General features: G+C 42.6%; 1 protein-coding gene across 1 annotated transcript; it reads right to left on the reverse strand.

The window, feature by feature from the left end:
- Positions 1–9,120: 9,120 nt before the first annotated feature.
- LOC307065833 (Golgi pH regulator-like) lies at positions 9,121–9,849 on the reverse strand (the record flags this gene model as incomplete). The annotated part of the gene is made up of 1 exon (XM_079722807.1): positions 9,121–9,849. One exon carries the CDS (start codon positions 9,847–9,849, stop codon positions 9,121–9,123), a length of 729 nt encoding a protein of 242 aa, XP_079578933.1.
- Between the last annotated feature and the right edge of the window lie 1,600 nt (positions 9,850–11,449).

Here is an 11,449-nt window from a genome sequence, read left to right on the forward strand (position 1 = left end):
GGAACCCCCTACGGGAGATTAAGTCCCATTAAGGTAGGGTCCATGCTTCTCTTGTCTACTGCATAAATATTTATGGACTAAATCGCTAAAATCACTGCTCTCCAGAATATAGGAGACATAAAGGGAAAGGTTTCCTATCTGAACCTTTCAATGGCATTAAAGCTCTAAAAATAGTGATTCTTACACTTTGGAAATCCTCTGGTTTTCAACGTCAGCCCAATCTGAATCCCTGCTCCCACTCCCTGCAAAATGCTGCTTAAACGCTGCTGGCAGGGCTTCTTATCCAAAGAGCCATCGACAGAACGACTGCCAAAAACCTGCTGGAGCGGAACAAAAAAACCAGTGGGTGTGGCCAGAATCAACGTCATGCTTGAATGACAAGCAAACACTAGAAGAATTAGTTTTACAGGCTCACCTTTGAGATCAGATAACAGCAGCTAGGCTTTTTAAAGACAAGACTCATTTTTATCAGTTTAATAACTAGCTCTTAGCAACACGGACAGTTCTCTTTAATGGACAAAACAGAGGAGCCTTATGAACAGTTAAATTTAAATTGTTCACTAACCTTACTTTAGTTTATTGCCTCTTTCATGATGATCTTTTGCTAAATGAGTCTAAAAAAATACTTGGTGATGTGTGTAAACAAGCCAGAAATTCACAAGACTGTGGTCTAAGGAAAGCAAATAAACAGGGTTTACAAAATAATTCAGAACACTGAAAGAGGCAGTGTTTGGGGTGTAAATATAGAGTTTTACAAACAAGATGTTAATAATCATAGGTCAATATTCATATAAGGATTGCTATAAAGATTGGAAGTGGAAAAAATGTCCTCTGGATTCAGAAATGTCTCCTAGTCAATTGCAAAATGATTCTGTACATAGGTTCTAAACATTTATAATCCAACAGATTTTTGCAAATGTTTACTGACCTCCAACTATGTGCAATGAATAGTTCTCAAAGCATACTGCATCCCATCAAGGCAATCAGTCATTCCATTTTTATCCAGGCCTGGACTATGAGTAGTCTGGGTAACGTAGTGTACATATGATGTCCTTGCCTGTCCCGCCTCTATGTATTCCCCCCTCTTCTGTTAACAACACCTGAATTTTCCTTTGGGGAACCACTCTCCCCCATTCCACACTATGTGTTTCTATGGGGTTGATCCCATCCTCCCAGCTCCAAGGGTATTCAGGTGATCATGACCTGCTCAGTTGTCCTTTGGCCACAGTAATTGATTTCGAGATGGGCATAAATATAGACTGAAATAGAGATGAGTTTGGTGATATAAGCCAGGCTAACAAGACTAAATTCTGGGCTTCTGTTGGAAAAACTTGTGCAAGAGAAGCTTTCTTCCCACAGATTGCAAGCTGTAAGGGTGATGAGCTAAGGCCCTGCCTAGAAAGACGCCAACCCAGAAGATGGAGAGGGAGACCAAGTGCTGTTGGGTATTTTCCACTTGCCCCCAGATCTCTCTCCTGCTCTCTACCAGCTGACTAAATGGACTCGAGCTACCTCTCTTCCCCTTTGGCTTCAAGGTGGGAATGCTGTCAGGAGATCAGAGACATGAGATCATTTATTTCCCAGTGCCTTTCCGTGGGGTCCCCTCAGGTTAGCTGTCTCTCTGCTGAAGGCTATGGCTTCTGTCAGGGGACCTGTTCATATAGCTCACTGTCTTCAGGTTCCAGGATCCATACTTGCTTTACTCCTTTAGGCCTAGAGACGGTAACGATGTCCCACTATTAACTGCTACTTGCTCTGGTACTTCAATACCCCTTGTAATTTCCCTAAATCCTGCTCTCATCTTTATAAGTAGTCCTCTTTTTAAAACCTGCACACAACACCACCAAGGGGTGGGCAAAACACCTAAGCCACCCTCTGGTCCGACCCCTGGACACACCCGTACCCTCACCCCCATATAAGGAACAAGCTTGCCGCCCGCTCCGGGAGTGAGCAAGCAAGAGAACCTGTTGTTTGTTCTTGCTCCCTGCTGCTGCAGCAGGGGCCCCAGTAAAGCCTTGCCTGAAACAAAACAAAACAAAACCCTAATTGGATGGAGCCATCTATTCCTGCCAGGACCCCGACAAATCAAATGACATTATTTGAGTTCTGGATTCAGACATACTTAAAGATAATGACACTCCTGACTTCTCAGTTACTTGAGCCAATAAATTCCCTTTTTCCTTAAGGCTGTTTGAACTGAGTTTTCTGCTGCTTACAACAGAGGGTCCTAATACAGTTTGTTAGGTTCTTTTGATTGCATAGACTTACACAAGACTCTTAGAAAAGGGGAGGTTGGGCTTCCCTGGTGGCGCAGTGGTTGAGAGTCCGCCTGCCGATGCAGGGGACACGGGTTCGTGCCCCGGTCCGGGAAGATCCCACATGCCGCGGAGCGGCTGGGCCCGTGAGCCATGGCTGCTGGGCCTGCGCGTCCGGGGCCTGTGCTCCACAATGGGAGAGGCCACAACAGTGAGAGGCCCGCGTACCGCAAAAAAAAAAAAAAGGGGGAGGTGGCATTGTTATGGACTCAATTGGGTTCCCTCAAACTCAAACTTACATGTTGAAGTCCTAACCCCCAGTACCTCAGAATGTGATTGTATTTGGAGATAGGGTCTTGAAAGAGTTAATTAGGTTAAAATGAAGTCATTACATGGGCCCTAACCCAGTCTGACTGGTATCCTTATAAAAAGAGATTAGAACACAGACATGCACAGATGGAGAACACTGTGAAGACACAGGGAGAAGACAGCTATCTATGAGGCAAGGAGAAACCAACCCTGCCAACACCTTGATATCAGACTTCTAGCCTCCAGAATTGTGACAAAATAAATACCTGTTGTTTAAGCCACTTAGCCTGTGGTACTTTGTTATAGCAGCCCTAGCAAACTAACACTGACACCTATAAACTACAACTGGGAAAGGCATTTCTAGAGGCCAATGACTCTCCCCAGCTCTCTGAGCCAACATGGTCTCTTAGCTAAGTTATCTGTGTCCCTCTGTAAATTGGTTCCATTTACCTTTATTACTCACTGGCCAACCTTTCCATATTCCCCACAATCCAAAGGAACCTAAACTAATTGGCTTGGCTAACTACCATTGATACTACTGGAGCGAGACCTTTACACTGATCCACCTCATGGGTTTCTGGCCAGCACTGGGTAAACTGCTTTTGGATCATATGCCTTCAGCTGGTTCCACCGGTGGCTGCCATGTGTACGGGACAAGTACATGCTGGTTCCCTGCATAGAAAGTGGTGGGAGGGTCAGTTCCAGGGAGAAAGAGAAGCTGGATACAGCTGGTATTTGACAAGTCCAGCATTTGGTCTCCTGGGCTACTCGCATTAATAATTACAGGAAAACGTGAATACCAACACATACTGCTCATATTTGGCTTCAATTTTTTCTGTAGTAGCCAGTTTCTCATTTGAGTTACTCACAAGACCCACTTTCTTGACCTTGAGTTTTATAAGATGCCCTAGAATCCTTACAATAACCACACTGCTTTGCTTGACCTCGTTTGATGTGTTTATTACTTGAAAACAAAAAAAGCCTTGATTAAAATAATTTCCAAAGAGAACAGTAATTCTGTCCAGGGAAGAGGATCTGTTAATGAGTAAACGTGACTTTTATGGATTATTCCTGACAGTGCTGTCAACTTGGTGACTATGCTTTGATCTCTTCACTTCCTCATGTACAGAAATGGAAGGAATACTAAAGGACGTCTTCCACCTCCCAGTAATGCTGCCAGAGAATCTTAAGAAGGTGCCTCATGGGGTCATCTATTCCCACCTCAGACAGGAATTGTTTCCTTCTAGTTTCTGGAAACCTAAAGAAGAGAATTTTTCAAATTTCCTGAAGTGTTAACTTTTTCCCCTTCTCCACTGACTTCCCAGCAACTCTTTCTTTACTTACTTCCTGATACCACAGAGACAGAATCAAATGGGCACAGACCTAAGTGTCACAATTTGTGGTGCTGACACCATGTATCCAGCAGTGTGAACCCACTCCTGTCAGTAGTCATTTCCCCCTTGGGGGAGGTCAGGAATGGTGCGTGGCAGCTGGGCTGAGGTGAGGGGAAGCTTGTGGGGCCCTGAGGCTCTCAGGCCTCCTCCTGCCCAGGAGGTCCATCCAGCAGGGTGACCAGGGCCATTTCCCTGGCATCCAGGGGTCTGCAGGTGTGGGAGTCTGAGTGCACGGGAGAAACTTGATCCTTTACCAAAGCTGAATATTTTGGGACAGGTTGGGGGGCGTGGCACACGTGGAAAGCCATCTTTTATTTACTAGAGACAAAATGTAAAAACATCGGAAGATTTAAGCTGAGAGAGCCGCAAGATCAAATTTTCACCCTGGAGAGATTACTCTGGATAACTTTGAATGGAGAGCGTTTGGAAGATGGGCAGGCTGGCGGTAAAGCCGGGCTCAAAGGCTGTTGTAGGAAGCCAGGCCAGCGGTGATGATGGCCTAGAAGAACTGGAGCCAGTGGGGATGAAGAGAAGAGGGCACTGAGAAAAATGTAGGGATTACAAGTGTGGCTAGGCCTGCTGTCCAACACCCCAGGAGGGACGTGTGCAAAGGTACATCTGCGGGGCCAGGATCCTTGGCTTTGGTGTTGAGGAACTGGATGCCATGGCCGGGACCAAGGCAGAGCCACTCTGCCCTCAGTCCTCTCTGCCCAAGGTCAGGAAAGAACTTAGAGACCTGGCAGCACATTGTAAATTCCTTAAAAAGGCAAATGGATCATCCCATTCAGAAGAGAGTGGTAAAAGAGGACTCTCATACGCAGCAGGGGTAGCAGGGCTTGGAAGAGAAATCTCTGGGTCATTTGGAGGTGGACACAACCGGTGAAGGGCAGGACGGCAGCCCTCGGGGAGTGCCGAGGAGCATTTAGGTGTGGAGCTGAGAAGTCTCTGTACTCCCCTCGGAAATTAGATACTGACGCAGCCCAGCTCTGGCTGGTCTTTTGGGGACAGGAGCTATTTAAGAGGGAGGAAAACGGGGATTAAAGCTTTGAGTGGCAGTAGATGTAAAAACTCTTTTCCTAACCATATTTTTACCCCTCACCTTCCAACCCCCCTCCATGTGAGGGACCACGTGAACGATGAATACTGGAGGCCAGACTTCTGTCCGGTGAGGCAGAGTGTATGATTGTCAGGTAACTATTTGCTCTCTCCTCTTCTCCCTCCATTGACAAGACGGTGTGACTTGCTTTGGTCAATAAAATGTGAGCAGAGACTTAAACTGTGCTTGTGTGGCTTAGCTTAGCCTTCTGCCTTCCTGCCCTTTGCCATAAAAAGAGCCTTTTCCTTCTGCTTAGGCCCTAGAGTAGGGGCAGAGAAGCAGACCTGAACCACCTGCAGGTCGGAGCAGAACCACTGCAGGCAACCTAAGATCCATGAGCCAGATGCCTTTGTTTTATAAGTCATGGAGATCTGGGGGCTGTTTATTACGCAGCATTATTGCAGTAAAAGCCGACTGACATAGAAATGAGTCCTTGAAAATGTGATGCTCCTGAGAAAAAAGCATAAAATATGTGTCTTTGGTCTTGGGACTAAACAGCAGACAGCAAGAAAGTGTTGGAAGCTGGAAAAATGATGATCCATCTTACGAAGCAGTAAATATTTGGTAAAACTGTCACCTGAGATAACCTGAAGGCAGAAAATACAACTCATGAATGCGTGGTTTTGGGTGAAGAGATTTCAAGATACACTGTTACTAGCATGAGTTGGTTGCTGCTTTTCATAAGATCTTTCAAGAAGGAACTGACCTGCTTGCAAGCAGGAATGAAAGAGTGAAGAGTGACTCCATAAATTCCAAGACTTGCAAATTTTAAAATAGAACTGTGTCTCATCTCCAAATAGAACAAGAAAAATTGAGAAATGTTTAAAGCCACAAAGGCTGATGAAGATACGAATAAGACCCAGTCTCAGGACAAAGAGCAAATAAAAGTCACCATCGTACTCTTTGTAAAACCTTTGAATGGATTAAGGTGGCACTCAATAAATTCTTTCATCTGGACAAAATAACTTGTAGAAAAGAAATAAGGACTAGGCTTCACAAAACTTGATAAACTCAAACCATCTGTAATTAAGTCTAGAGAGAGGGAGGCATGACTTGAAAATGATGTGGATATGGCTGTTGTCTCATGGAGCTAACTTGAATCCACACACAGAAAATTTTAATAGTTTCTGAGAGACATTTAAGTCCCAAAGCAGCCTTGCCGGGATTAAAAAAGACTGTGATTTTTTGTTTTTTTTTCCTAAATGAGATTTTTACTCTTTGAGCCATAATGAAAGATCTTAGGATGATAATAATGTATCAATACTGGTTCATTAATTGTGACAAATGCACCATATTACTGTAAGATGTTACTAACAAGAGAAACATGGTGTTGGGTATATGGGAACTCTCTGTACTCTCTCAGCAACTTTTGTGTGAATCTAAAACTATTCTCGATTAAGATTTTATTTTTTAAAAAAAGACCTTAGGGTCCCCAACATTCTACAGGCAGAATAGTAGGATGAGGAAGCTGCTCAGCTGCCAGGGAGGACATATACTTCTTCAGATGTGACCCAAAGAGGTCATGGAAAACTACCTCCCCCAAGGTGGGGCCAAGAGCCATGAGAACAATGGATAGAAGAGCTATTCCCAGGGAAGAGAATTGGAGCCTGAGCAAGGAACATTCCCTACCTCCAGGTTGGGAACTTGGCAATGTTTGCCCAGTGAGATTTTAGAATTGCTACAGATCTGTGACTGCTTCCCCTTCTGCCATGGGCTTTTTATTTTTGGAAGCCTGTCTCTGTTCCACTGTGGTATGTGGTGTCCCAAATAATCTAGGATTATGGTATCCCAGAATGAAAGACCCATAGAACATACCTGAACCTGACTCACAGCTCAGAGTACGGCTGCCACAGCTGCCCAGCCAACCTGTAGGCAAGATGTAAAAGTTCTGTTATTGTAAACCAGTGAGAATTTTTTGGTCCATGGCAAAACTTGATTAATACATCTGGCAAAGGTTCCCAAAGAACTGAGGAATGGCTCTAGATGGGATCTGAGCCTACTAAAGGTGAGAAAGTAGGTGGAGGAGAAAGTTGTAGTGCTTCTCTAGACAATGATCAGCTCTATCTCCAAAATCAGGTTAGAGTATTCCAAACATCACATCCACAAGGTATATCAGAAATGTCCTCAAATGACTAGAGTCCAGAATTTTATATCAAACTTTAATAATTAGTGATACTATTAAAACCCAGACAGTAACTATAGTTCCAAACAAGGTCCTATTCCAAAGAAATTCCTTGGGAATGAGACTGAGATATAGAATGTTAATGAATCTTAGAACTGCTTAGATAATTTTTTTGTTTTTGTTTATTTATTTCTTTATCTATTTATTGATATTTTTAGAACCTGTTAGATAATTTTTATGAAGAAGACACAAATCTTTATAACAAAATCTCAACTGAATTTTTCTAGTAAGTATCGTGAAGGCAATTATTAAAATAGACATCTGAGATAAAAATTAACTTCTGTTTATATAAAAACATTAAAAATTCACTTGTTCATTTTTTGAGCCATAAACTTGTACCCATTAAGATGAATATAGGAAGAATTAAAACTCTTTTATTGCAAAATTATTTGAGTCTGCCAATAATGGATAAATTAATAATAATTTTGACATTTATTTTGCTCCAATGCAAACTTTATATATTTAATTTCATGCTAAGCAATATTTGATATGACAAAATACCAACATAAAATAATTCAGATTTATCCATGGAGTTTGTTTTAATGGGAACTGACCTATGTTTAATGATTGCAAACCACTTTAACAGGTTTTACTTGTTTATATAAGAGACATTTTTAAAAAGACATTTATTTTTCACTTTTCCTGGCATTAACTAGGGACAATCTTGTCACAATTCTACTTTACAAAACTACAAGGAAGGAACACTCAATTTGATGTTCATGTGAAATCTAATTACCCACTTTTCTTCCTTTACAACATGTACTCCACAGACAGGATGACAAGCCAAGGGGTACATAATACACTGCCTGTCATTGATAACAAGTATGCTCTTCTGAAATTATTTTACAATAGCACTTATTCAGAATACCCTTTACTTGCTTTTTGGACTACTATGGATATTATAGCACTTTAACAAGTATTGCCTGTTTCAAATCAAAGATATAAATAGGAATTATTTAAATAAATGAATAGACCAGGTACAATCATAAACAAGTATTGTAAATTTTAACATATACAAAGTTTCATCTCTGCCCATGACTCTTAAGGTGGTTACACGGGCAGGCTCTGGGTCCCTATGCCAGGACTGCAGAGAGATACAGCTCCTCCATATTGCCCTAAAGAAATATCACACATTCTCCAAGGCTCTTCAAGGCCCACCTACTGAATGAAGTCTTTCTTGAGTCTCCCGAGCAAATGTGAGCTCTTCTTCCTTTAAATCCATCCATAATAATGATAAAGCAAATAATAACCCAAATCCCACTGACTTATCCTTGAGAACTTCCAATATGTTTCATCCAGGCTAAACTCTACATTCGCCGTCCATCTCACTTCTTCTTTGCAGCACTCCTACAAAGCAGGTATCATTATTCCCCCTTTACAGATGAGGAAACTGGGCAAAGATGTGAACTCAGGATTTAACTGAGTTGTTGTTGTTGTTGTTGTTAACAATCTCTGATCTTAATGATAGTCAATCTCAAGGGAACGTCATAACCTTCTCCACGTGATCCTTGACCTAAATAGAATCTCATGTGTTTGGCCCAGCTACCTCAGATCTCTCTTACCCCAGAATTCCAGTGTATTTTCTCCCCTTAGTTTCTTGGCTCTTTTCAGCCCCACCACCCAGCATACTGTACCAGCCTCAAACCCAAACAGGGTGCTCTTGGCTGAGTACTAGCTTGAGTTATTTCTCTCTCTCATTTCTAGCTGATGCTACTCATGATCACAGTATCATCCGAGGAGGAAGGTGTAAGCTGGAGGTAGAATATGCTACCACAGCATTTTGTTTGTTTAAAAAAATGTTAGGCCCTGGTCCCCTCCATTTTTTCCCTCTTATATCTAAATTCTGACACTCCTGGCCTGTAGCAGTCTGTAAGAGGCATGAGTTCAAGGTGCCATATGCTTCTCTGGTGCCTGTCTATGGGCCAAATAGAGGAAGAGTATGCTGGAGAGAGCACTGACCAGGAAGATGACACCAAACCAACGGTGACAGAAGTTGAACTGCAGCTCTCCAAGGACTTCGGTGACTATGGTGCGGTGCTCCAGAGGCATGCTCATTCGGATCAGCAGCACAGAGGAGACAAAGTACATGCCCATGATCTGTGCTAATAGCAGGACAATGACATTGGAGGACTTACTGCGGGATATGGCATAGAAGAGCTTGGTAAGAGTGATCAGCACTCCTCTAATAGACGTGACGAAGATTATTCCAATCAGAATGAAGGAAATGTGTTGGGACCAGGACTTCACATCAAATTGGATCCCCAGATAATTCACAGTGATCTCAATGCCTCTTGTGACTGGATCCGTTTTCCCAACTTGGTCAAAAACGATATTAATGGTTGCCATGAAAATTTTCCAAACACAGTAAATAGAGAAAAAGTAACCCAGAAAATTAAAATATTTCCCCTTGAAAGTTTTGGAGTATTCTATTCTCTCCTTGGTAGCACAGAGATCAGCCGTTCCCAGAAAAAGCTGCCTGCTTAGTTCTTCCAAAGCATCCACTTCCTGTTGAATAAGAGTACGATTTTCACTTCCTGGTACTGAAGTGGTAACACTCTTTATCATTCCCCAGAATCCTGATGGTTTGTTATGCACCTCCCCTTTCTGGAACATAGTAGCTTCAAGGACAGGATTTAACTCCAAAAATGGTGATCTTAACAACTCAGCTGGAATACTTGGTTTGCATTTGAATTGTATGTGATTTCTGTCTCCCTATTCAGTCGGGGAGTTCTTTGGGCAGGTACCCTATGTGACCGGCTCTGTATCACTTTATATCCCTTCATAGTGTCTTGCATAGTAAGAAGTAAAAACAAATACTGGATTTTCTATATTCCAAAAAGCAGCTACTCTTTCCACATTTAAATGTCTCTTAAATTGGAGCACACGTTCAACTGGTGTCTTGATTTACATGGTAGTCTTTTCCTTCTTTCTTCTCCTAAAAAGCTGTTATTAGCCCTTAGGTGTTTCCTATCGATATAATCTTAGGATCAAGTAGTAGTTAAACTTGGATAGAAGTTTAACTACTAGAGAAAAGATTAGGTCACTGTGGAGGTAAGTTCCTTTAGATTTCTGAATGCCACCTGAGTATTAAGCAGAGCAGAAATTCAGAGGGGAATCCATTTGAAAGCGAAAGGGAAGGTAATCAGAGGTAGCTCATTAGAAATAAAACATTGTGAATTCAGTGGGTTTCAAGGGATCATGCAGATTATACTAAGATCCCATGAGGAGGGGGAAACTGCTGAACATTCATGTCTCTGTGATGCCCAAACTGAGGTAAGACAGAAACACAGATGGCGGGTAACCAGGAGTCCATGTCCATCTGACTCTGACTGCACATACTCTCCTACCAGATGTCCTGGCAATGGCATTAGAATGAGAAAAATCATGTGAAAATACTGTAAACAGTCTTTCAGGCAGGGACATGAGTAGCTTGTCCACTAGCTTGAACGAAGTCCTAGGAGAATTTGGGAGTGACGTCATGAAGGGAGTCATTATGTATGACACAATATCAAGCCTGGGTACTTCTGTATCCTCCCTGTCTTGCTTTGGACATTGGTACTGTGGCTTGAAAGGTAACGCAGTAGACTATTCTTCCCATTAGCTTGGTTTGGAAAAGGAGGAAAGAGAACTGAAAGTAGCTGTGTCAGGGAAAGGGGTCTGGGTTTAAGGGACGGTTTGTGTTTTTATAAATAGAAGAGACTTGAGAATGTTTTTATGCTGAGAAGAGAGAGTCAGCAGAGAGAGAGAGAGAGAGGTAAAAATTAGCTAAAGGGGATCATTAAAGGAGCAAGTTCCTTAAAGTAGCCCCTGAGAGCCTGAATAGGGCTCAGGGCACAAAGAGAGGTATTAGCGTTGGTCTGGAGGAGCGATGCGTTTTCAACTGAGCTGAAGGAAGGGTTAAGAGAGGGTACGGATGTGGATGCGTTCAGAGTGGTGTGGGGCTCGAGTTGGGAGAAATAACACGATGACTTCTCAGTTCTTTGCAGAGGAGATAAGTCTCACTGCTAAGAGTGAGAGGGAAATAGGTCAGACAGAAGGCTTCAGGAGATTGAAGAAGGTTGACAATGACTGTTCAGTGGACAGTGGAAGAGCTGCCTTGTGTTGAGGGCATGATTGAGGTTGCAGACCATTTGTAGTGGGAGCAGTCTGCATGGTGTTATGAGGTTCTTCAGCTGGGATAACTATTTGGGGTAAAGAAAGGGGAGAAGAGGCA

This window comes from Hyperoodon ampullatus (genome assembly GCF_949752795.1).
Source record: "Hyperoodon ampullatus genome assembly, chromosome: 17".
In the NCBI taxonomy this organism is placed as follows: domain Eukaryota; kingdom Metazoa; phylum Chordata; class Mammalia; order Artiodactyla; family Ziphiidae; genus Hyperoodon; species Hyperoodon ampullatus.